Genomic DNA, 27,326 nt, shown 5'->3' with positions numbered 1-27,326 from the left:
CAGTCAGAATTTAGTATGGATGATGTGTGGCCTCAATAAAATTTAGAGCTGCTCCAACCTTCCATTGCAATTAAAATTTTGATTTAAAAAAAAAAACTTGTTTGTTAATTAAATAAAATATATTATCATGTGGGTATTTGTTTTTTTAGCACTTTTTTGTATTTGTTATGCATTATTGTGCACTTCAAACCATCAAAAATGCTCAAGCCGGGGTGCTTAGTTTCCAGTGATGATTCAGTGTGGGGTCCCTGGCTTTGGTAATGATTACTTGGAGGTCCACAAAAATCCAAATTTTAAGAATCACTAGTGTAGGTGTCATACAAAGCATATAACAATCAAAAACAGCACACAATCTCTGCTGTGTACTGTAGAAACTATTGTGCAAAAACAATATGGCGGTCTTTGCAGAAATGAAAAACGAGCTATTCTAAAGGATATTGTCCACTGGTCTTCTTTCTTGGCTATTATCCTAGTCAAGTTAAAAGAATCTTATCAAAAGACGCTGCTTTCTTATTTTATCTCTTTTTTAAAGAATTTTATTAACTGTTTTATAATTTGCTTATAACATTGGAACCTGAATGCACAGGGTTTTATTAGCACTCACCAGCCACAGCTCCTTATAGCCTATCTTAGAAGACTTTCATTAAATACTGTACGCTATATACAAAACAAAGCAGGAATAAACGGCACACTTACAATGATGCAGAAGAAGACAGGACTGCCAGCGGTCACCCACAAGACACACACAGAGATACAATAAACGGAGGACTTACTGCAAATGCCAAATGTTTTTCTATGAAAAGTATCTCTAGATTAATACATAGTATGGCACGGAGCATAGCAGCCCATAGCCGCACATGCACTAACATGGTAGTAGCAGTGCTTAATTTGAGCCGGTGATTTCCGGTGGGGGCACCAGCACCTATTTTTGAGGGCCAGCACTTATCTTTCTGCATCAATTACTGCAAGCAAAATACACTAACTGAAATGAAGGAGGAAGAGAAAAATGAAAAAGCCTCTGAAAGGGAGAAAGCAGAAAGCTGCAAGAGTGAGTTGAAGGGGCAATGATTGGCTGTAAATGAATTAAAGAGGCCTGAGATGGCCTTAGGATTACACTGCCTCAGTATTCTCTGCTCGCACATTTAAATGCAGAAGCTGTGTGTTTCTGCGGAGAGCCTTGGGCACCTGCACACTTTTACTTACAAATTAAGCACTGGACAGTAAAATGAGTTAGTACATGAGATGAAAACAGCACAGTTTGGAAACACATCGTAACGTTGGTGATAGTCTGTATTTGCAAGCCCCAGTGTCTGGGGCTCATTAAGTGCTCTAAAATTTGGAGGTTTTGAGAGGACATACACTAACTCCTGAAATTAAGTAGTGCAAGTGCGTGATTGCTATGGACAGCAGTGATTTTGTTGAAAATAGATACAGCTCTGTTCTGCGGCCGTGCGTGCTGTTCTTAATATGACTCAAAGAATGCTTCAATATAAGTTATTTGATAAAGATTCATAATTTATTCATTTTCAGCAATATAATGTGTGTTAACAGGAGCAAAATGAGATTATTAGCATTGATTCACTTCAGCTGCATAGCAAGGGTTTTGTAACTGTAATGCAATGAAGGAAGATCAATTTCCATCCTCTAGTTTTCTAATTAAAAAAGTCACTAATTGTGATAACTTGGCTTCTCACACTCCTGGTCCGGGTGCCACTGCATCTGCTGCACTACTGATAGTTATGCACCTTTGGTAATGACATGCCACGGGCAGCTTCGACTTCACAATCCTCAACCTTGTTCTAACACTATGTGGCTTTTTCAGTAGAGGTGGGCGAGCAAACAAATTATCATGGTGAGACGAGCCAAGGGCCATCGGCTCGGGCTCTAGGAGCCCGTGTATGATCAAAGCCTTGAAAACATAGGTCATGTAAATTATACAACATCATGGAAAAATATGATAAAGTTGCCTCAAAATAAAACAAAAGTGTATTTTACCTTAGCTCATCAGATTGTATCAGTCCTTTAAAAAGTATTTATCAAAAGTGCGAATTTTTAAATTCTAATGTACTAGTCTAGTACTGAAAAACATTCCTGCCCTACCCTGATAACAATGGTGAACTAAGAGACTTACATTCTTATTATAGATGAACAAATTAATAAGTTGTTGAATCAAAAGCAATAGAGGTTTTTGCACAGCGCACATTCTGAACTCTGCATACTTGAAGGTGCTCTCATACATGGTAATGAACAAACAGGAGGCTCCGTGAAATGAAGAACTTGCCTTGGATAACATGGTCAAGCAGAAAAGCCTAGATTTACCACAGATTTTAGTTTCACAGTGTGCAATTCCGCCAATAGATGGATAGTCTTTTTGATGTTTTGTTTTGAATTCTTGGAGCATGAGACTAGACCTATGGGTGACAGGCAGAATTTACATATTACTTTTGACAACTTTACATAGTGCCAAACTCTCCCAAGGGCATACGAGTGCTTGACAACGGGCACAGACCACATTACATCTTTTTTTCAGCCAAGGTATATTTGGAGGAATTCACTTGATGCTAGGCCAAGGCCGGGATTTGAACTTGGTTCTTCTAGTTACACAGTTGTCCGCTGCAGCCACAAGGCCACACAGCTTCCAGTGAAAGATTGGCTTGTTTTTGGCTAAAGGTTCCAAGAAGACCTCGAGTTGACAAAGAGCCTGACTTCTGGCTCAAGCATTCAGTGGCTCACCTGTCTCTTTGTTTCAGCCGAGGCAGATCACAGAAACACACATCCGCCTGTGTATGTCTGGCTCTAGAAGGAAGCGAGGGCCCTGGCTTTGCCTCCATTTAGGGTTTCCTCTTTCCCCACTCTCATATTGGCCTCACCTCATGTGTCCTTTTCCTTTTGCGCTCTGAGTGAATTCAACCGTTCTGCCACAGAGGCACATCTGCTCCATAGCTGCATTATAACAGGAGAAGAAAAATGATGCCCTGGACCTTAAAAACCAATAAAGGTTGTCTGATTTAGTTTGCCCCTGTTGTTAGCAGGCAAGCAACCTACTGGGTTAAAGACTAGTGGCATCTGCTAAGACGACGTCAGGAGAACGCTGTACAGGGAGATAATGGCTCACGTGGAGTTCTCCTGCTCGAAATGCAAGACGCTTATTCACTTCTGACTGATTCCACGCAAAACAAAGGCAGTGGGGATTCTCTTGAACCTTATGGAAACAGCTTTGACACGTGCTTAGCTTCCACTCGTTGAAAGCAACGATATGACAAATATATCGAAGTTTAACCTGCTATGAGAATACAATCTGTTCTCCAGAGCAGCACACTCATTCCAAGCTTTAAATGAACGAATAGTTCAGTTCACCACCAAGGAAGCAATGTTATGTTTTGAGGAATTGACTTCAGCATTCGTCAGCATTTGTCAGTGTCGTCAGCATTGCTTCTTACGTCCACAGGTTTAAGCAGAATTATCCCAAGTAAGGTATTTATAGCAGCCATAACTGTGATCGTTGATCGACTGATTCAAGCATTTGTAATGCTTTCGGTTTATGCAGCTTTTGCAAATAGAAAAGCATAAGTAGGGACAGTGTTCAACAACCACCAAAACACACCCGCAACACACATTGTTGAACAGTGACAGCAACAGGAGAAATAAATGAGGATTGGCAATGCCGTACGTCAGGTCTGGACTTGGCAAGCTGGGGTGAAGGGTACATATTTTATTGCAAGAATATGCCACAAGAATAAACAGGAGAAAAAGAAAGCACACAGCCACCTAAATGTGGCCACCATAGTTTTACAATGCAAATTTGAAAACTGAAAACATTTTAAATAAGCCGTTTAGTTATGCCAAGTATCTCATTATCATTTGAAAAGGAGAAAAGAAGAAATCATCAGCCAACCAAGCATTCTAACTGTAGCCGTGTGCGCTGCTGCAATGGTCCTTAAACGCTTTATAAGAGCAACTTCAAACATGAGGTGGACAATCAATCACGATAAAACTGGGTATCCGAATTGAGGGAAAATAAATAGCTAGCTTTAAAGTTAATGTAAAAATAAATAAAGTAAAATACTCCTTTGAACCAGCTTAACTGTGGATGTGAACTATGAGCAAAGGCTTTGTGGAGTCACTCAAAGTGAAGGGAGCCAAAGGGAAAGTGAATTTAACAGACCAATAGATGAAGGCCCCTGTCCAAAAGCCAATATGTAGATATAAATTTGAAAAAATGACTGTCTGACGACTACAGCTGTCTCAAATGCCAGATCTACGAAGTGGGAAAAGCTAGCATGAGTACATTTAAATCATTTTTTTCGCACATGTAATCAACAATGATGGTTGAAATTTGCGGACCGGGAGCCATGCCTGCAGGGCCTAATGTTGGCAGTTACCCTGGCATTGGACAGTGCATGGTGTGGCTCGCACTTCCGGCCCCCGCAGCTAAGGTTGCTCTGCGGCACCAGCCGGTAAATATTGGTGGATTTTAAGTCTGGATGCCGAGGAGAACCGTGCCAGGGAGCTACGTTCACCCTGTTATTGAACAGGTGGTACAAAGACAGCAAGCGGTCACACAAGGGGCCATAAATCAATGGTCAGTGCCTTACAGGAGGCAGCCATATTACCACCAGAGAGGATTTGAAATTCTAGACTCCCTTCTCCATTCCACATTCAGCAGTATGCTGTTGCTAAACATGGTGATCATGTTATGTGTGGGTATGTTTTCTGTCTTTACATATTTGCTGATACAAATAATCGGTAAAATCATAGCAAGACCCATGCTGAGAACATTTACTTCATAAATCAGGCATTTAAAGCACGTTATTGATCCTGCACATTTTGAACTCATACCTTTGTTGCCCTTATTTCCAATTTGTAGACTGTTCTTATGGGAATTGCTTATATGCAAGTAAAATTGTTCACAAGTAAAGCACCTATTAGGGCTTGGTTACGGTCTATGTTCTCAAATAAATATTTCTTTCCTCACCCACTGAAATATGAAAAATGGCACAGCATTATTGATATAACTCCCACTTTCATGAACCTGCTCATGTCATCTCTATCAATTTTTACCAGATCGAAATACACAAATATGCAATATTGTGAAGCATTCTGTGGTAAATGTCAATGTGAAATTCACTTCAGTCAAACAGATGACAAAATCAGCTCCAATCAGTTAGGAGACACAAAAATGACAGCCAGGAGACATCTACAGATGACATAGAGGTGATCTCAAAGATAGCAAATGTATGAAAGGGAGTGTAGGAACTCATGGAAAAAAGAACACATCAACATATTGTATTGATTAACATATTGCGCCAACTCCTGCTGCTCGCCTCCCATGCAGTTAATTTGTTTGTAAGTATAAATGCATACTCAAGCATGGAGGTCAACGATAGTGGAGAAGCCCTGGCCACTTTGCTCAGTTCAATGTGATGATACTTTTTGTAATACATTTAACAAGTGCCTTTTCATACCCACACCCTCTTTCCTTTCATGCCAAATGCAAGACAATTGGCGTTTCTAAAGTACGGAATCGACTGTCGCTTCTTTGTCTTATTCCGGAATGTAAAGCAGTGTGCTGTGGAGTCTTTTGGCCATGGTGCCACAAACAGCTTGCCAGAGTAGCCCTGGGTGATGGTGAAATTGTAATGATGGAGAGATGAGGCTGCTGCCCAAGGCCCTCTAATAGTCTTTTGTGTGGATCCATTCCCTGGGTGCCTGCACCCTGGTGGCTGGACTGTTTGTTGCGGTGTGCAATGGTGAGTGTATTCTGGCCTAGTGCTGGCTCAAAGACTGACTGAAGACCATATTGTTAAAGGTCAATTTTTAAGTCGATATTTTGGTCCCACACCACCTGAATTCTTCTCTATAGTCATTAAGATAAAGGGTTTGACAAAATCACTGACGGATTCACTCTGCTTATTCTTATCCTTAGCCATTGCTCCAATTATGATCAATCGTAAACATAGGAATGAAACCAGTGCAATAGACAATACCTGTTCTTGTGTCAGAAACACAGTGAAAATGTATTATTATTTGTCAATGTAGCACTAAAAATCGTGGGCTAAAAGGGCTAATGAATGTGCAATGGGAAACAAGAACTGCTTCTGTAAATACCTGCATGACAAACACTGCTCTTCATATAATTGATAGAGTATGCAAACCAATAAGGACTTCTGGAATATTTTCATTTATGGTTTAACTGCGCTGGGAATTAGTACTACACTAGACCCAAAAAAGCTTAATTTCAACATGTGGCATTGTAACAAGCCCCTATAGAAAACTTATATACACATCTACCAACTAACTCCCCATAGTCTGAAGCTGTGGTTGTTCTGTCCTCCCATCAAGAGTCAGTTTTAAAGCCGCCCAACGCTTGGCACGGCAGCTGATTGATCTATGGACAGCAGGATACGATTTTTGCTCAAACTATTTTAAGAGGCTTTCATTTTCTGTTATATATTCAATCCTTTTGACATTTATTAGAAAAATCCATGTTGTTTTTGTTTCGGATCCTTGTGCCTAAATTCTGAGTGTTGAATCCACTGTTGTTGAAGTGTCTGACAACTTTACAGAGGATACTATAGAAAAGGTACAGGCTATGGAAGGCGCAGGCTTTCGACTGACACATTTTTATTTTTAAAACACTACACCACTAGCAAACTAGACACTTGGAATCATTTAATAGAAATAAATGAGAGTACCACATTTGAAGGGAAGTTGTTCTTGTTTTCAGATGTTCTCTCCCTGTTTCATGAAAGTTATAGTCCTTTTAAAATTGAGACTTACTCCGGAAATTAACTCACTGACACCTCAACAAATTCTCTCATTTTAAGAATGACTATAAGAGAAGTGTGCTGTGCAACAATGGAAGAAATCATAAGAATTCAATTACTGAAGGTTATCAAATTATTCTTAAAGAGGAATTTGAAACCAAAATAGCGGACTACAGTCACATTAAAAAATGCTGGCTACCAGCCTTGGCCAGCAAGCTGATGTGAAAGTCTTACAACACCAGCATCTCTAAAGTCAAGATTAGCTAGCCATGGTACTAGTCCAATGTTACTCAAACCTAGCAGCAGGAGAAAAATCTGTGAAAACACGACCTTAAGGCTGAAAAGAACTACCTGTTCTGCTACTAGCAAGGAGGAGCTCTGCTCAAAGGAGTGCTGATTCAGGAACGAGTACTAATCCTGAGCAGCACAAGAAACAAGAGCATGCACGTGGACAGCGACCAGTAGTCAATAAAAGCCATCCAAAAGGAACAAAAATGTACAACAAAAAAATAAAGAACAAAAAGAAAACTTAACAAAATTATAAGAAGGGTAACGTCAATAAGTACTCAACGATACTATTGACTTTCCATTCACTCATAATGTACTAGGAATGTTTTTGCAAAATAGAGCAATAAAAGTGAACGATCAGGATGGTACATTTTCAGAAACAGCAGACACTGGCGAAATGTCCAACCAATGAGCATTTGGAATAATTGGACTAATTTAAAACGGTAGAAGAAACAGCTTGAGTCATTATATATGTAGTATACGTTAAGAGAAAACGCGCCTTACCTTCGTCCCGCTTGCGCTTGTTGGTGTCAGCACTGCTGGCTGTAATTCCCAAGATGCCGCTGATGGAGTAGGAGGAGCCCGCCGAGTCAGTGCTCACTGAGGACACCTGAGTCACAGCGCCTGTGGAAGCTGAGAGGATGAATGATACATTACTCCAGTGAGCAAAGAGGAAAACAACAACTGCAAATGATGGATGGTGGTGGACCGATGCCTTTTCTTTAAAACAAGAGACAGTAAAAGAAACACACTGAGGTATTCTGAGGTTTTCTATATTCATGTAGACGAGACGAAGCAATTAAGCGCCTATAGCTGCTGAATAGACACACTGAAAGATACACATTTTATTTATAAGTGCGTTCAACATAAAAAAGATTGTCACTGTTGATGGGTTGCTCACATCTGTTTCAAAGACAGGTTGGATTTCCGATAGCGTGTGGCAGTGGGCGAGGACTACTTTAGGATGAAACTCACTGTCAGTTTCAGCTCGGATCTCATGGCTGACAGCTCAGTGAAACATCAGGATGGACGATATTAATGTGTCAATCAACGGGACTTACTTAGGGCAAAAAAAGCCACAAGAGGCTATAAAGCATCAGGATGGCGCACAGTTCACAAAACACTTTGAATGATCCATAGGGATGACAGTAAAAATGCTGTTGCATTGTTGCCATGTGACAGCAAAAAATGGATAATGAATTTATTTTCTTCAATAGAAAGCTATTAACAATTACATTGAGAACAATGGAAGGATGGAAATACCTCCATTCAGGAACAGGTGAAAGACCACAACTTATATGCACATGGCTGGTGTCTACCTAGAGTGGCGCAGTGGGTGGGAAACCATGAACTGTGTTACAGCCCTGAGTAGTCACCAATGACTGAGATAACTTGCAGCACTCCTCTCATCACGTTGATGCTTCTTGCAGCAGATTTTGCAACAAGGAACGTGATAGACTCCAGTATGCAGAACATATCCTGCCCTTCTCTCAGTTCTTTAAAGTGGTCCAAGAAATACCACGAATCACTAGCAGTTTTAGCAAAATTTCAAGCTATAGTATCAACTGGAATATGTTACACTTAATGAAAATATCTAACGTAACTGTCAAGCAAAAATTCACTGATTCATTTTAAGTGGCTTGAAGGACGCTGAAGGTTCTGAAACCTGAACATGATACAATATGTGAACTTTACTTGTATTATTGCGTAATCAATGGCATATGTTGTTTTTAGAAGTTATATTTAGATTCCTGTGTCTAAGTAAATATTGATACAATACATTTCTTTCAAACATATCAACACATCTTCAGCAACCAAACAGTTCAATATCATATATATTGCAAAGATTGACAATTCCCTCATGATCATACTAACGATAAGCAATAAAAAAGGACCAACTTTCAATAACCAGTTTATATAGCCTCTGAAATCCATCTTTTGCTTTTGATTTAAGAATCTACTAGGCAGCATTCAATCAGCAACAAAATACTACTACTGTTGCAACACTGAAAAAGAAAAGCCTAGTCGAAGCGGGCTAAGGATAAGTCATTATTTCCACGATGATCTGTACAAGCAAAACGTCAGATGCCAACACTCATACAGATCATAATGTAAACCTAAAAATCTGCTGCCCATAGAGGCATAGTAGGGATCTCCATTATATAACATTTACTCAGTGAAGGATACCCTCAGGTGAGGGAAAAATGTAGAATGCATTTTTCATGCGTGATTAGTATATTATGTTGACAGCTGTGGAATCACAGATCAATCATTAAAAAATGAACATCCAATTGACATATCCGGGTATTAGTGCTCCTGCATCAATTCCCGAAGGTTTAAGGGACGACTCACAAACTGATGCTAACATCTTCCTTACAACTAGTCATCACCAAAAATAAAGGTTTATGGCGTCAAATTATGCGTATTGGATCAGATATTTCAGTCACAGAATATTAGCATCCTCAAAACAAGTGGAGCATTCTATGAAAATGGTATAAATCTGAAGACAGAAACTGCTGACTAGAATATACTCTGATAGATATTCCCAAATTAGGCAAAGACCTGATCTCATTTATTATGAGATTTTCCTTACTTGAACTTGTTACCAAATAAACTGTGCAAACTACAATCAAGAGATGCAGATCCATGATGAAACCATGGAACCAGTGAAGATTATGCTCATGAGGGCTAAACTACTGATGGGCACTGCCCTTACATATGACTCAACAAATAGCTATTCAACTTCAAGCAATTAGATTTGCACCACATTCTAATAGGTGCCAGTGACTGATGAGGACTCGTTGCAGTGCAAAGGCATCACCACTAACAACGATGGGTTGTCTACGAGAGTCAGACATATTAGTCTGGACAGTTTGTGTGGCTCCATGATATGAGACTTCTGGACTGCAATAAAATTAGCAATACTGCCAATGATATAAATCTGTCACTGCAACAGAAAGGGTCGCTGACAAAATAATTTCACTGAAATTTGACCAAGAGGCACATTTTATGTACAATCAAGCAGCCATTTGAACAGAGAAACAACACACACATACATTGCTTAAGCCAAGATGTAAAAAAAACTAAATGGGGAGTATGGGATTATGACAAAATCTCTGCCTTAATCTCCAGTGATATATTCTGGAGTTGAAAACAGTTCAGGAGGAATAATGCTGAAGCATTTTTTAAATATTTAATCATAACACTGGACTTTCACGTTGGAGAAGGGTGACTCAACAATTCTTAGCCATGTGTCCCAAACTGAAATTAGGTTAAATAATGCATTGCATACAATTGCATGTGAATTTCAGTAAGAAGACTGGTGACTTGGAATCTGACAGGTCGCATATGTGAGCTTTGGAAGCTTATATGGCTGAACAATTTAAAGAAAAGTCAATGATGCAACTAAACAGTACTTAAGCTACATTAATAAATGCTGTTTTCAGGGGTGCTCAGGTGAAAAGGAAAGTAGCTGCTCATGTTGGTATGAAATGCTATGAAGACTTTGAAAAGTTTAAAGATATTGTGCCTGCATGAAGCACATGTAAAAGAGGGTGTCAGATGGTAACTCCCACAAGAGGCATGGGTCCTCTGGTGAGCTTGAGATGTGAAGACATTTGAGGCAAAGGAAGGCAGCAAACGCACATAAGGAAATGGAACATCAAGCAACCACAACAGGGCACAGAAAAGGAGAGCAACAGGAAGTTACTGCATTGCAAACATAAATTCCGATTATAGTGAACTGTTTGGAGAATTACAACCGATGAGGATCTCCGACAGTGGGGTCTGTCAATTTATTGGTAAATGTAACACGATAATAACAGATTTCTTATAAGTTATCTCCTTTTTGATCAAAACTGCTAACTTTAAATTTCAGCACATTCCTGTCTCATGTGATTTGTTCTGTTCAATGTATAAAGCCACGTGATGCAAAGTTTAATGTGAAAGTATCATGGCCAAGGAGTGTTACTGCAGCAGAGGACCATACCCAACCTCAGTACGAGGCAGTTACTAACAGGTCGAAAAATCCCATTCTTTTGGAGGATGTGCCTTGAAGTGCAGTGTGGCCCGAATAGGTTTCTGCTTTTTATGAATGTGATCTGGTGAAGGCAGCTCTTGAAAGAACTGACCTTCGAGGTACTATCCATATTTTATTGAAAAGGAAATTAAAAGGTGGGGGTTCTTACTTAAACAAAGTAATGAACATTTAACAATCAAACTATACACACAAAAACCTAAAAGCCACATGGCAAAACAACTGTCTCTACCATGAACTGTTGAATTTAAGGGAGTGTGACATTTGTGTACTACCAGTACTGTGTAGATGATATTCACTGGATGTCAATCAGCCAGACCTATATTTAAGAACGAAAATAAATCGTTTCAGACCCCTTTGCCCTCTATTGGTAGCAGGTGGTATTACTGAATATGATTTGGTGAGGGACACTATCAGCAAAGGGACAGTTTCAAAAAGGTTTGCATTAATGGTATGCCAAGCATAGTTTAGGCCAAAAAAATGTCTGGCTGCAAAAACATAGTTCGTAGTACCAGCCACCACCAATCATCTCCCGATGCATAAAAAAGTATTTATGGAATTTGTTTAATGACTTTTGTTTTTCAGTCACCATCTGTTCACACTTATTGAGAGATACATTTCTATTTGGATTAAAACATTTTCATTTATTTGAAAGTGAGTTGTGAGCATTGACATTATTAAGTACTACATTTATGCAAGAATAGTGCTGAATGGTCCCGGGTCCTTACCCACAACAACAAACAATAGTGGTCTCAGGTAACTACTGCCAGCCTAATAAGGGCATTAACATTCTTAGAATATCCTTTTTTATGTTTCTCATGTTTCTTTCCTAATGTATGGATTATTCTTTAAAAAACCTGTCTCGGCTCACAACCACTGACTAATTTCCCCATTATGGTCTCTTTGTCTTAGGGATGTATACAAAATTCCCGCAGACTTTCCATTGTTGCTGATTTTCCTGTTGTTTTATAAGATATGTGGTACAGCACAGACCTATCTTTTAGGAGCAAGTACCCACAACGTGGCTGTATGCAACTATATCGAGCTAGGAAATGACCTAAAATTGTGCATCCACTATGTCGTCTTCAAGACATGTTAGCTACATGCTTAACTTATTAATATCAATTACATATTTAACTTGCAGTGTAGTGGTTAGATTGATTTGGTGGATGTAACAATTCTGTAATGAGATATACAGATTCATTTAAATGATATAGGAGCATCTTAAAAATTAAGAGGCGTGCATAAAACTGACATGTGCAGTTGACATTCTCAACTTCTAACCAGAAAGTGATGTACAGGGAATAAGCATTTGGGACAATACTAGAACTCACACCATATAGTGGTTTGTACCGAAAACATATTTACAATTTGCAGGAAATATAGTGGCTTGGATAGCCTTCAGTATGTTTTGTGATCCAGGATAAACCCAGAACCCAGCTTTCCACCCTGTAGTGTCAGCAACAATTTAGCCACTTGACTATAGATCCTACCAAGTGTGGGAATTTGATACTATTTTTCGTAATCTACAGAGTCTGGATTTTATGATTTTTGAGAATTTCAGAGTAAACCTTAACAACACATCAGCTACACTGCATAAAGAGTTTAAAAAAAAATTCAACCCTAAATAACAACGTAGTGATAACTGTGAAATCAATTTATAATTTAAAATTTTGAAAGTGCCTTTATACAAATATATTATTTAATTGCTACCTATAACTTCATGGAGATTTTTAGAATACTGCTTCTCAATTAAAACCACTTTTGTAAATCTTAATTTAGTCAATGATAAACTGCTTCCAAGCTCTGAGCTGGTGAACTAGAAATGCATACAAATCTTGGTGTAGATCTGGGTAACATTCATATTTTACAGGAAGTGAGCCTGCGCTCGGCAATGGATTTCTTCCCTTGATAAATTCCAGGAGTGTGGTGAATTGTCTGAGTAAGCAAATCTGCATACGAAGGTGCATTTAGGGGAATTCCAGGGTGAGGCCTCCTCTAGAAAGTGGTAACACCCAAAACCTGTGGATACTCACAAACCTTTTGAAGATACTTTCCCACCGTGAAAATGCACTTGGGTTTATTCCTGTCAACAGTTTAATTACTTCCGTTTTCATGGTGATACAAGGCAGAACAGACCCAAAGATTGGTGGGGGCTGAAGAAAATGTGTTGCATCCCAGTGAAAAATAACATTTTCCCAGAGAGAAACACAATTAAATCTTAAGTGTATTTCTAGAAATTTACAATAGTTACAGATTCTCAGGAATACTCCTGAATTCTTTGTGAATTCCCAAAACAAATATACTCAGAAGTAAGACTCCGGAGTGCATTGCAAACATTTCTGTGCATCTAGTCAAATAACATTAAGCTATTTAAAATACTGTTTCTCAGAATTTACGGGAGTCATTTGATGAGCAACTTAGAGAAGGGAATTAATCATTTGTCCACTGGTCACATTCATAAGAAACAAGCAGCTCCCTTCTCCTATTTAAGAGACAGGTTGAAAGTGCATGAAATCCTGAAGTACTTTAAATCCACTGAACCCTGTGATTTATGGACCACTATTGGACATAGTTCCCTGCCCCTTCTGATGCCTCTCTCCCCCTCATTTATTCCTTCTCTTCTAATGGCTACCCTCTTCCCATTTTGTTTCCCTCCATTGCTCAATGCTGCAAATTGCTTTTTTTAAATTACTCTGGTTTTAAATATTCTCGTAGCTTTTATTTACAAGAATTTGTTTGTTAGGTTATAAAATGGCTGATGACACCTTGGCTTGCAAAATATGACATCACACAGGCTCTGCGAAGTGATAATGGCAGGAACGGTAAACATGGCCATTAATGGATTATGATATATGAAGGATTGCTGCTAGGGGCACATGAGATATTGCTTCCAGAATATAGTTCTTCGTATCCACTTAAAAAGGCCATCCTACATTTCATGGCTGCCTTCACTGTCTTTTTGACCACTGACAGCAAATAGCGCTAAGACACAGAAGAGCGGCAAGCCAGACAACCTAAGGAGGTGGTCAGAGTAGCTGTTCTGTAGCACGAGAAGCCTGCTGCAAGATTGTTGAGGACAACTAGAAGGGAAAGCACAGAAGTAACCTACAAAAGGGTTCTGGTTTCCTAAAACTGCTAAGATGTTGGCCTTGGCAGTCAAAAGTATCATCATGCTTCAGTGAGCCTGTTGTGTTAAACCCGTCATGCTGACCCCACAGAGGCGGCAGTAGACAAAAAGAGAATCAGGCTTTGGAGAATCACAGAATACTAAGCAGGATGAAGGCCTAAATCCGGCGTCATTCTTGTGGAACCTTTTTAAGGGGGATTACCAAGTCAAGGCCACATTGTCCCAATGTTTGATTATCAATTTGCATCCTTGTGGAGGTCTAATATTACCAGGATATCTGGGCTTTCCCGATGCAGCTTTTGTCATCCATGTTGGCATGCCACAGCTCAGAGCTGCTTTTGGAAAAGAGCTGTGCCACTTCACTTTAAACAGTGCAAGATGTTTTGGGTTAGGAGGTGAGGAGGCACTATACATTTTACAGATTGCATTTTATTGTGTCGAAGTGAACATGCTGGGAATTCGTTTCGATGCCCTCTGTGTCTAGTGAGTTGTTGAGTAGCTGTTCCTGTTGTCTTTTAGGATCTAACTGCTACTTAATATTTTTGCACACTTTCTACTTTTCTTGGTGAACCATTAATTCATTTTTCAAGATTTGGCTTAGCGAACATCAATCAATCAAATTCAAATACATTAACTAACTTTTGTATAATGATGAGCTTATGAAAATTGTTTCACCACTTGGGGACACTGTTGACAAAGTTTAACATTCATTTACATGTACAACTGGTCAAAATCATCATCAAGTAACACAATAGCACATTCCATAGTTAAAGAGTTAGCTTAGCCATAAACACTCTGTGATGTGCAGTTTCGGACTGTAAATCACATATAAATGTAAGGCAAGTATTCAGTTTTAACCGCTTTGGTGCTGATCCGTCCACAGCACCGATGGGTGTGTGCTGAGGACAGCTCCAAGCTGTCCTATCACTCACCCATGGTGGAATAGCTCGGGCTTCCCCCATAGGCCACCCTGTAACATGTGCCCATAGTGATGAACTTCTAGCTGTGAAATTTTCAGACAGGAAAGATACCTACATGCTGAAAAATATTCATGATGGAAGTTCATCACCTGTGTCTGTTTGGGGTCAGGTTGCTGAAGAGTGCAAACCTATGTGCATTTTAGACTACAATAAGCATATCGGTGGTGCAGATAGAGTAGATCAGAGTTTGGAGCCTTACACTGCTTCTCGTAAGGCTTACATTTGGTATACGAAGTTGGCTATTCATTTGTTTCATTTAGCAACCTTCAATGCTTTTGTTGGATTCAAAGATTGTTCCTGAAATTCAAACATGACTTTTGTTCACTTTCAGCAGTCTGTGATAGGGATCCTTGTTGTAGTGGAGAAGGCACGTTTTCTTAGAGTTGGAGTGGGGGAAGATGTGGCTAGATCGAAAGATCACCACTTTTCTGATTACGTTCCTCCCACATCTTAAAAAAAACTTTCCCTGTAGGAGATGTACAGTCTGTATCCAAAGAGGAGTTTGGAAGAAGAGTTGTATGTACTGTCATGAGTGTCCTTCTAATCCTGGGCTATATCTGCCGCTTTTTTTAACAGTACCACCTGCAACTGAATTATTGGGAGCAACCGTGAGCTAAAAGTGAACTGACTGGTCTGTATCATTTCATATTTTTTGTTCAGTTTCATGGTTGGCAGTAGTTTGATTTATTAAGTTAGACCTGTTGTGTTTTGTTTTCAGTAATAGCTGATTTTTCATCTACTTCAAATTGTCTTGTGTTTTTTTTTCCTAAAAAATGTGATGGTAATGTGTGTGGACTGGCACCTGACTGGCGGTGTATGTGGACTGGTGCCTGGCTGGTTGTGTGTATAGACGGCGCTTGGTTGGCGGTGTTCATAGACTGGCATCTGGCAGGTGGAGTGTGTGGACTGGCGCTAAGCTGGTGCTGTGCGTGGACTAGGTCTTAGCTGGTGGTGTATGTGAGCCGGCCTTTGGGTGGCAGTGTACGTGGACTGGTGCTTAGCTGGCAAAGTCCGTGGACTGGTGCCTGGCTGGTGGTGTGTGTGGACTGGCATCTGGCTGGGGGTGTGTGTAGTGACTTGCTGCTGGTGACTACACACACACTGCAAGCCAAACGGCAGTCTAAACAATCTGAAATCCACCAGCCAGTGTGTTTGCTGTGTCAGTCATGCGGGTGTTTGGAAGGGATAGGTCCATGAACGGCACTGTCTGTTGATGTGAGTGCTGTAATGTGCTGAGGCCACAGCTGGCAGTGTGAACGTGTTTTGTGTGTGTCATGCATGAAAGGAGTATTAATGGCCTGTAAAGTGATTGGAGCCTTGTCGCAGCTTTATGGCTCACGTGCTGAGTCATTGGTTCAGTTTTTTAACAGTGTATTTCATATTTTGTAAAATCTCTTGTTAATGAAATTTAAATTTTGAACCATTCACTCACCCTCGTGCAAAATCCAACCAGTATGTGTATGTACTTGAGGAATAGATGGTTGTGCAGCATTATATGTCTTTTAGGTCTTTGTCTGACAGGATTTACATTGCCTCTAGGGAAAATGTACCAACTCTAGGTATTTTCTTAAACTAGACACCCAGGGGAGTAAAAGGTAGTGTGCTTCCTGTGGATCACATCAAGTTTTCTTATCCACAATATCCGGCAAACCTCAAACTTTGAGTGAAATCAATTTTTCCTTGCATTTCTATACCATATTCTTCCAGAATCAGAAGAAAATCACAACATTCCTACCACCCAGCATTTTCCCACTTGTCCCAGTAAAAATGTTGCCCCACTTGTGTGGGTGGGCCTAGGGCCCGTGACAGGAATGCATTAAACTAACATCAATGAGAGTCCTTGCAAAGGAACCCTCATTTACCCTGTTTTGATTTGACCTGTCACAGACACTAGGCCCAGCCACACAAGTGAGGTATCATTTTTATCAGAAGATGCTGGGTGGAAGGAAGTTGCTTGCTCCCTGCAGCTCCCAGAACGTTTGATCACTGAAGTGAGAGGAAAATGTGTTTTTGAGTCAAACTCTGAGATATGCAAGGGATTATGGGTAACACAACCTGGTGAGAACCACATGAGCCATCCCATCCTGGATTCCTCTTGGTGTCTAGTTTTAAAAAAAGTAAGGTTTGCTAGGGCTCCCTAGATGCCAGCTGAGCTAGAGCCCAAAACCCACAGCTAGGCAAATTGCAAAAAAAAAGGGTAGGTTTTCAGTGGAAAAATGTGATGTGTCCACGTTGAGTTTTGGGCCATTTCATGTTGCGGGCACTATGCCATCCACTCAAGTGAGGTATCATTTTTATCAGAAGAACTGGAGGAATGCTCTGTCGAAGGATGGTTGTTGCTTCCTGCAGACACCGGAACTTTCGGTCACACAAATGTGAGGACACGTGTTTTAGTCAAACTTTCAGGTTTGCAAAGGATTCTGGGTAGCAAAGCATAGTGAGAGCCATGATTGTCACCCCATCCTGGATTCCTCTAGGTGTCTAGTTTTGAAACATACATAGATTTGCTGGGTTTCCATAGGTGACGGCTGAGCTAATGCCCAACATCCACAGCTAGGCTCATTGCAAAAAAAAAGACAATTTTCAGTGGAAGAATGTGATACGTCCAAGATGCGTTTTGGCCTGTTTCCTTTTGCGGGCAACAGGCTTACCCACACAAGTAAGATATCATTTGTATCAGAATACTTGAAGGAATGCTGGGTGGAAGGAAGTTAGTAGCTCCCTGCAGATTCCAGTACTTTCTATCACAGAAATGTGAGGAAAGTATTTTTAGTCAAGTTTTCAGGTTTGCAAAGGATTCTGGGTAACACAGCCTAGTGAGAGCCACACAAGTCACCCCATCCTGAATTTCTCTAGGCGTATAGTTTTAAAAAATGTATAGGTTTATTAGGTTTCCGTAGGTGCTGGCGGAACTAGTGCCCAAAATTCACAGCTAGGCAAATTGCAAAAAAGTCAGTTTTCACTGGAAGAATGAGATGTGTCCATGATGCATTTTGGCCGGTTTCCTTTAGTGGTCACCAGGCCTAACCACACAAGTGAGGTACCATTTTTATCAGGAGACTTAGAGGAACACAGAATAGTAGAACACGTGTTATTAACATGAGTATTTATCTGCATGTGTGCCTTCCAAATCTAAGACAGTGTGTAAGAAAGAAATAATTTTGAGAAATGCCCTCTAATTCACACGTTAGTATGGGTACCAACAAGTTCAAAGATGTGTTAATAACCCTTGCTTCTAAACTTCATATCTTGTGCTCATTTCAGAAATACATAGGTTTCCTTAATACTTATATCTTACTATTTATATTTTACCATATGAATTGCTGTATACTGGGTACACAATGAAAAAACACTCAAAGTTTGGCTCTAAGTACCTCGAGTTCTTTGAAAACCCACAAACCCTATATAGCCCCAAAAGCAGAAGTGACTAGCAGATGAAACAGTATATTGCTTTTGTAAATCAGCCATCGTGATGGGAAGTTATAAATGAAAAAGTTGTCACAAATGCCCATCTTTTCCTACTAATTTTTTATCTTTTTTTTAATTCAACACTTAGTTTATTTGGGGAAACCTTGAAGGATATACACAAATGACCCCTTGCTAAATTCAGAATTTTGTCTGGGTTTCAGAAATGTGTAACTTTCTGGGATCCACCAGTGGTTTCATACCCGTTCCTACTACAAACTGGAATGAGGTTGAAAGCATAAAAAATAGGAAAAATGGTTTATCTCCCAGTAAAAAGCCAAAACTGTGGTAAAAAAATGTTTTTATGAATTATGTCTGCCTGTTCCTGATAGCTGGGAACATGGTGATTTTAGCACCACAAACTTTTCATTGACGCCCTTTGCAGGGAAAAAACGACAATTTCTTATGCAGCACATTTTTCAAATTTTTCCCCTAAAAAACAAAAGCAAGCTATATTTTGGCCAATTTCTCAGTCCCCTCCAGGAGAAGTCACAATCAATGGGCACTTTTAGAATCCCCATGATATTGGGAAAAAGGACACATGTTTGGCGTGGAGAGCTTCTATGGACATAACGTTATGGAGGCCTAAGTGCAAACAACCCCCAAATAGCCACAGAAAGGCATCTTAGTCAGTACTATGACTAGGAAGCATCCAGCACAGTAGCCTTTCATTATCTCAGAAAGCAATATATTTGTTGTTTCTATGTTTGTGAGCTCTTTATGATTATTTATGTCCCTGCATAAGGGTGCAGCTGGGCAGAGGGGCATCTGAGCTAGCAATGCGCTCCAAATAGAATTCAGCAAGTTCTTTTTAAACTGTGGGTGGTATTGCAATTATTGGGTACTGCCTCCTTTTATTATTCTCTGCTTTGAGGTTAGAAACCCTTAGAGAGAGTACAGTATCAAGTATCAAACCCGCTATTCCATGGCATCCTGGATTAAAATACAATTCTGGTTATTAAGAAAGTTACAAAACTGATCGAAGTTGTTTCATTAGCAGACTATGAACTTTAGGACATTGCAAACCCAATGAGAGACAGCCTTAGGCCACTGACTCCAAAGCCTAAGCCTAGGTTTAAACTGACATAGTTTCTAACAGGCTACTGATTTCACAGTGTCCATACTTGTTGACGGACTGTGGTCCTGTTGAAGGCAACATAGTACAGTGTGACACAGGTATCAACATTGTTGTCCATTAAAAGGCAAACTAATTCATATTAGCAAAAACATCACATTTGCTAGCCCCCCTCCTTGAAATAAAACAAGCATCGCTGGTTATTAAGAAGTTTTTATGTATTCTGACTAACAATGTTTGTCTGATGTCCTGATGTTTTACATCAAACACTACTTCACTGCACTTTACAAAAACGTATTTTCCTGTGCCTGGTTAAACTAGGTCCAAACTAGGCCTAACTCCATTTTGAATATTGAATACAACATGGCTGCATATTCTGTTTTCATTTCTCCTCTCACCGCACATAGCAAAATGTGCACTAATGATATGCTCTATGTTGACATGCTGTTCTCTGAGAACTCCTGAGGAAACTTTCCTTCCAAATGTAACTATTTAAGGTCTTTCCTGTCGGTTCTCTGTGGCTCTAGGCATTGTATGAGTTTGCTAATGTTTTCTGTGAAACTAAATTTTTACTGTCACAACCGATTACATTAGGTCACGAGGGAATTAATAGTTTTTTATTTAGGGAATGGTGCTTGGTATTGGTGCATCTGATTCTGTATTATCGTTGGCTGAGCCTTCCAACATTGTGTTCACTTAATGCTATGTCATTTCCACTATCTAGTTTCTTATAAAAAGGGCTCATTTGGAGGGGAGCCATAAATCTCCTCCTCATTCTTGAAGGGCAGATGCTTGTCAGTTTGTCTCATGCTTAGGACTAGGAAGAATAATTCTGATATTTTTGCTGCATCTGACTGAGCTATATGTTAATTCTTTGAATGCATTACTAACTGATTTGAGACTGACTATATTTAGCCTTCTGTAATGCACTTTAAATTGTTTAATAAACCTTTGTGATTCTAACTTATATTTTGTCTCAAGAATGCTTATTTTTTCTTGAGGTTAACACCGCCCAGATCCTGATTATCAGATAAACAAAGATAGTGTCAACACTAATCTTGTGTAATCTGCCACAACTCAAATTTGAGAAGCCAGAGAAACCAAGCAACATAACAAGGGAACCCCCTTAGTGCTTTGATATCACTCTACATGAACATGCTTAGATTACTTCTTCCTCCCATGTACCTGTCCGAAGTCAAGGAAACTCACTTCGTTCTGCAGATACCATTTGTCCCATCACCTTCTTTCCAGAGACCTCAGGAGACTTATAAAAACATGCAATGTTGAGACCCCCACTGAAGACAGTTAAATGACTCATGGCCAGTAATGGCTGGTACAGACCTTCTTCTCCACCAATCCAATGTTTGTCTTTATGTTTATCCCTTCTTAATTGCAAACATTCTACCCTGCAAGTGGAATGTTCTAATAGCTGTAAAGCTCTCCTACCTCAGGCCATACCATTTGTTAAAGACCATCTCCCTTGTTATAGACTTTCATCTATGGCTCGGGCCAATAAATCTGTGTCTGGTCCTTTAACAACCAGTACAGCCCTCAGCAGCAGGCTATAAGGCTATATTAGATCACAGGAATGGTAGGTGAACAAGAAACTACACAACACAGGCCCCACCTAGCTGAACAGTTGCATCCCCTTCCTTCCAGGGCCAAACCTACCTGAACCTTTGCATCTCCTTCCATCAACCACCCGGACACTTCCACCCCACAGGACTCCTACACATATACAGACCTAGATCAGGAGTACAAGTGTTCTCTCACATTGCACCTAGACCATGGGAGAATCTCCCACTCTACATCAAAGCCTCCTCCACTCTTCTTGAATTGAGCAAGGAGCTTTTCAACTAACCAACCTACCATATGCAGGGCTAGGCACACAAACCTGCTCAACCAAGGATACGCTTGTGGGTAATGGTGTACTTTACAAATACACATAACATAACATGATAACAATAATGGCTGTCACGAATCTTCTGCTCTAAAATTGCAACACTGATCTATCTGTTTTCTCCTGTTTAATTAGGAACATTTTACACGCAGTTGGTGAAATGTTCTTTTAGCTTTATAGTTCTGCGGCTTTGAGCTTCACAGTTTATTAAAGGCTTTTTTGTTTGTAATCAGCACTTGTATGTGGCTCAGCAATTTACTGATTCGAATAGTTCAATGCAATTGACTATACTGTTTCACTAGGAAAATTGGACGTTGGAAACTCCTTTTAATACGAGGGGGTGGTATGAAGCTAATAATGACCAGTTTAGGACTTTGATTTCAAAATGACAATGTTTCTCTTTATGTTTAACTCTGTTTAATTTGGTGCATTCAACCCTCAATTGAATTATCTAAAAGTGGTATAGTACTTTGCCTGTGGGTCTATAATTTGGGGACAGGGCATTTACCAAATTGGTGTGGCCTTGTCAGCAGGCTATAACACTCCATGCAGTGCACATCTGCAGAAGTCTGGTGTTTTAGTCAGGGCTCCATTTTTTAAATTATGACACTGTAATGGGCGAGGACGTTTGTTTACCACCATGGGAGGGTAGGAACCCGGTGGAAAGAGACTAAATGAAGCATTTGTTATCTGCCTTGGTCAAGAGAGATATAATTACTCCAAGGAGCACTAGTGGTCAAATGAAGGAGAGTGATGCTCCATTACACCTGTCCAGGACCTGGTGATCCAGGGAACTGGCATTCAGCCACATATCTTCACATTAAAGGCAAACTATGGACTTCATTGACTTCTGTTACTCAGTGGAATGATGGGTAACCCTTTCCAAAAAAGCAACCCTATGACTAAGTTCAAACAAAACTCACTGATGCAACCTCCTCCCCCACATCTCTGTTCCTATCAGAGAGCTACACCTGATAGCTTTGGACTGCATTCTGAGCAACTACATTGACTGCTTCACTATCAGCTCTACAAGGAATGTGCTAAAATATAATTATAGCATGTTGCTGAAACCTATGTTGATTATTAAAGGCCTCGAACCTGAGATATATGCCTGAATTGCAGGCAATGGACTAAAAGGGCAGTGAGGATATTTAACAACCAGCATAGCCCAAATAATTATGTTAGAACATTCCATCCACAAGATAAATTGCTCTACATTAAAAAAGGAGAAACAAGAAGACAGACATCTGAATGTCGAGACAGAAGGTCTATTAAGTGGAGCTCCCTATGTTCCAATACTCTAATCGTAGGACATCTTAGAATGCTAAGCTTAGAATGCTATATTAGGACCCTGACATGTCCGTAGCTCAATTGAGGCAACAGAGAAGGAAAGGCCTTCTCTCCAATCATTACAATGTTTGTCTTTCTATTTCATCCGAGTTTAATGTCCCCACCTAACTGAACCGTTGCATCTCCTTCCCCGATGTAGATGTTTTCTAAGAGCTTGATAGGCCTTTGCTTCCAGATTAAATTGGCGCCAATTCAGGAAAATGGCCTTTAGCAACCTATACAGGTCTAGGCTGCGGGATACACTTCTGCAACACGTTCCTCAAACATACAGTACATATAGGGATTTGTTTGTTTTCATTTTCAAAAGTTGGGTCTGTGAACTTTACACACACCATCTGAAAATAACAAACAAGATATACAATTTATTAACGCTTTTGAAACCCATCTAATACTCTGTGTAACTAAAATATCACAAGCACTAGTGAGCAGATTTAACCCAATTCACAAACAGGCCATAGTGTCGGTAAACTTATAATTTAATGCCATATTGGAATAAATCTACTGGGCAGTTTTTGATGCAGGGCATAGCAAAACATTTTATGAAGGCTACAAATGGAAATAGAACATTTTTTTTTACTTTCGCCCATTTACCTTCACCCTGGATGATTATGCACGAAACTTGATATGCCAAAATGTAACCCGACACAATATTGGCTGCTAAATCATGTGAAGATTTGGAAAATGATGCCAAAGTTAGTAGCAAACCGAAAACACATTTTCAATGGAAAATTAAGCTTAATCTTAACTTCACAGCCACTGTAACCGACTGTGCAATGTTTTATTATTCTGATAGTCAAATGTCCTTATTTTCACTTGGGGACCAATGGGCCTAGGTTCCGATCCCGGTTTGAGTGTACAATTACAAATTGTGTAATTGAGAGAAATTCACCCTGCCTTTTATCTTTATTATGGTCTGTAAATTTATGTACCATAAAAACTATATGTAATGTGAACACTAACTATGCATGTTTTCTGCTTTGCACAAGCTCATTACCATATTCTATTTTATGAAACCTGCTTTTACCTGGACCCAACAAACATAACGCTGTTCTAGGTGCAGAACTCATGTTTGAGATGTTCTTTCTAGCATTAAAATGTTCTCTGTAAAAGGTCTTGTCTGCTTGTTGGAGTTAGGCTCATGCAGTACTAAACATTAAAAAAAAAATAGTTCCCACACACTTCTTGGTCGCAGCTGCATCAACCAATGAAGCACTGCAACTTTTTACATAGAGAATATACATAGATGAATGCACCCGACTCTCACTCTCTTGTTGTTTCTGTACAGGACTTGAGCCTATAATCTTGTGGTGAAATCCTCTCAATAACCAGCTATTTCCCTGTTTGTGGAACTATCCTTCTGAGATGGCTAGACAGCCTTGACTGTTGTGAACTATCTGAAACCCTCACCCCGAATCTCGCAATGATACGCCCATGATGATAGATGTAAAGTATGATGTCATGTGAGCTGTACAGAGTCATTTCAACTGGTCTGTACACATGGAGCGAGTGAAGACCCTTTATACTGATCCATAAACCCAGGTGGGGCTGAAACGTTTTAGCCATGAAAAATATGACTTTTTTCTTGGGCGAAGTCCTTTTGCAAACTATATCCATAGTCCTGTCAGGATGAGAGTTTGGCACAGTTCATTACACATAAACAGGCTTTACCAGTCCAAAAAAGAGAATAATAGCTTTCAAATAAAAATTACAAGCTGCAAATGAATATGCAACTTGCAATTTCTATAGTGTGACTCAATCCAAATTGGGAGGAAAATAGGGGCATGAAAAGGACATAAGCGCTTACTAGTGCTCTGCATTGACAGGCTTCAATGGTCTGTGGCCACTACTTAGGTCCCAAACCACTGTCCAAAAGTGGATTTATAAAAGCTCTGCTATGTATTCGCAGAGTGTAAGCTCTCTATGGGGACAGAGTCTGCTTCTGAATGACAGGCGTGGACACTGGGGGCGTAGACAATGATACAGGTATTATTTTTCCACCCCTCGTCTCCCCATCCTTCTTGCCAATTTTTAAATTTCAGCTCTGTCCCACTAAGGGAGAGAAGCTGCAATTTTAGTACTTCCGACAAGTGAATGAATTGATGGATATCGGCCCTTGCTGGCCTCCATCGCTCCCTTCAGAGTCATTCAAATTGATTTGCAAACACAATCCAGCCTCAATAATATTAATGGGCCAGGGATTCTGCAGTCCCGACTAAATGAGATATATTAGATGTGATGAATTAGTGCATCTTTTGTAGCACAAAAATATTCTTAGGCAAATTGGTGATGTTTCAAAAATTGCATTGTTGATGCAAGCCAGGTACAGCACATTAGGCCTTATGACACCAAATGGAACAAAACTAAAGTGATGACCCAGTAGCAGTAGTGGCCAACACCAATAATGGGTTATGACCTCCTAAGAAAATGTTTGGGCCCTGGCACTTATTTTCTTTAACATAATAGGCAATGGAAGTGGGTGTAATATCAGAAAACAACCATATTTAAATGATTTAAGCAGCATAGACAAATAAGACCGAGAAGCCTCAATCCTACATTCAGATTGAGGCCTTTACACACGTGCTTGTTTAAGAGTTTAATGCTCCATTCGAGCAGTCCATGAACAGCTTCAGTAGTCCTTCACCTTTTTTTTATCAGTTTAGCTAGTGCCCTTTCTCAGGTTTGATCCGGCCGTGGGACAAAATATACTCTCATAAAGTATGACAGGACATCACCGGCTACTACTCCTGCTTTTTCTAGACTTCCAGCAATAACATATATTTTTAATTGTGGTCATTGCTTGCTTTATAACAGTCAGAGAAACTCTTTCCATTTTATATTATTTCCATTGGTGTCCGCACCTCTAGATGAATGTCATTCTTTGATCTGCCATAGAGGAAGTCCCTGTATGTATCTTAAAAGTTTGCGTCTGATGGAAAGTGAAATTGCAGAAGAAATTATCTACCTCTGATTCCTATGTGGTCAGTCTAAATATGGCTATCATGGTCCTCAACTAAGAATGAGCAAAGGAAGACATTTTCTTATGCAATTTCACCTTCAGAAAGATGTAAACCTTTAATGTATATATAGGAACCTCCACTCTGGCAGATGCAGGATGGCATTGCGCCAAAGCTAAGTGAGAGCCCATATCAAGCCACTTGAAGTGGAATATTGATGGAGGATGATCTCACTTTATCAGCTGCACAATTGACACCAGGCCTTACCAGAATGGGGGTGCAGGAAATTATTTGTGATTGGTCACAACTGTGATATTTTTCCTATAAGGTAAGTGTTCCAGGGCTGAAAAGCACTATCATTTTATTGACATGCACGAAATTGCCTCAATGGAACTCTTTTTAATCACTTCCAAGCCCACCAAAGTTTATAAATCCACTCATTTAGGTAAGAAGAAATCACTTCCCAGGAGGCTTGTTTCAGGTTCAGGGAGGACCTGGCCTGGCAGTTTGGGCTGGACTGTTCCCATGGGAAGCAGGGTCAAGACTAGTGTGCATATGGCTGGGTCCAAACTGGGGTGGCATTGTGAGCAAAAAAACGATTGATTAAACCCATATCTGTGACTGGAGGTGAACGTTTGACAATGTTCAACATTACGTATCATTGTTTTGTGCTGCTATAGATGGCCTAACTGGGAAGGGTATGCCCAGGCATGGATCATGTGCTCACTGTGCCACTGGATTCAAGGTAGCCTGGCTGATGAGGGGTGATATGTCAAAACTCGTCCTAGGATGCTTGTATCCTGTGGACTGTTCCCATAAGAAGCAGGGTCAAGGCTGATTTGCATATGGCTGGGTCCTCACTTGGTTGGCATGGTGGGCAAAAAAACGATGTATTACACCCAGATCTGTGACTGGGAGTGAATGTTTGACAATGTTCAGCATTCTGTCCATCATGTTTTTATGTTGCTACAGTTGCCCTAAGTGGGAAGGGTATGCCCAGGTGTGGGTACCGTGCTTACTGTGCCGCTGGATTTGAGCTTGCCTGGCTGATTAGGGGCAATACCCCGAAAACTGTCCCAGGATGCTTGTTTCTGGTCCAGGGAGCACCTGGCCTGGCAATTCAGACTTGAGTATACCCATGGGAAACAGGGTCAAGACTGATTTGCATATGGCTGGGTCCAAACTGGGGTGGCGTGGTTGGCAAAAAACAATGAATTAAACCTAGATCTCTGTGACAGGGGGTGAATGTTTGCATTGTTCAGCATTCCATTCATCATCTGTTCTTTATGCTTTTGTCACCATAAATGGGAAGGGTGTGCCCAGATGTGGGCCCAGTGCTCACTGTACCACTGGATTCAAGCTAGTCTGGCTAATGAGGGGT

General features: G+C 40.1%; 1 protein-coding gene across 1 annotated transcript in view; it reads right to left on the bottom strand.

Moving 5' to 3' along the window:
* The window catches only part of PAX5 (paired box 5), a 424,585-nt gene that overhangs the window by 334,564 nt on the left and 62,695 nt on the right, over positions 1–27,326 (bottom strand). The window contains exon 4 of the mRNA XM_069237601.1: positions 7,560–7,688. Coding sequence (XP_069093702.1) covers positions 7,560–7,688 — 129 coding nt within the window. The remainder of the gene's footprint in view (positions 1–7,559; positions 7,689–27,326) is intronic.

The sequence above is a fragment of the Pleurodeles waltl genome, chromosome 1_2 (genome assembly GCF_031143425.1).
Source record: "Pleurodeles waltl isolate 20211129_DDA chromosome 1_2, aPleWal1.hap1.20221129, whole genome shotgun sequence".
Lineage (NCBI taxonomy): Eukaryota > Metazoa > Chordata > Amphibia > Caudata > Salamandridae > Pleurodeles > Pleurodeles waltl.
This window is presented reverse-complemented; position numbering and strand designations above follow the sequence as displayed.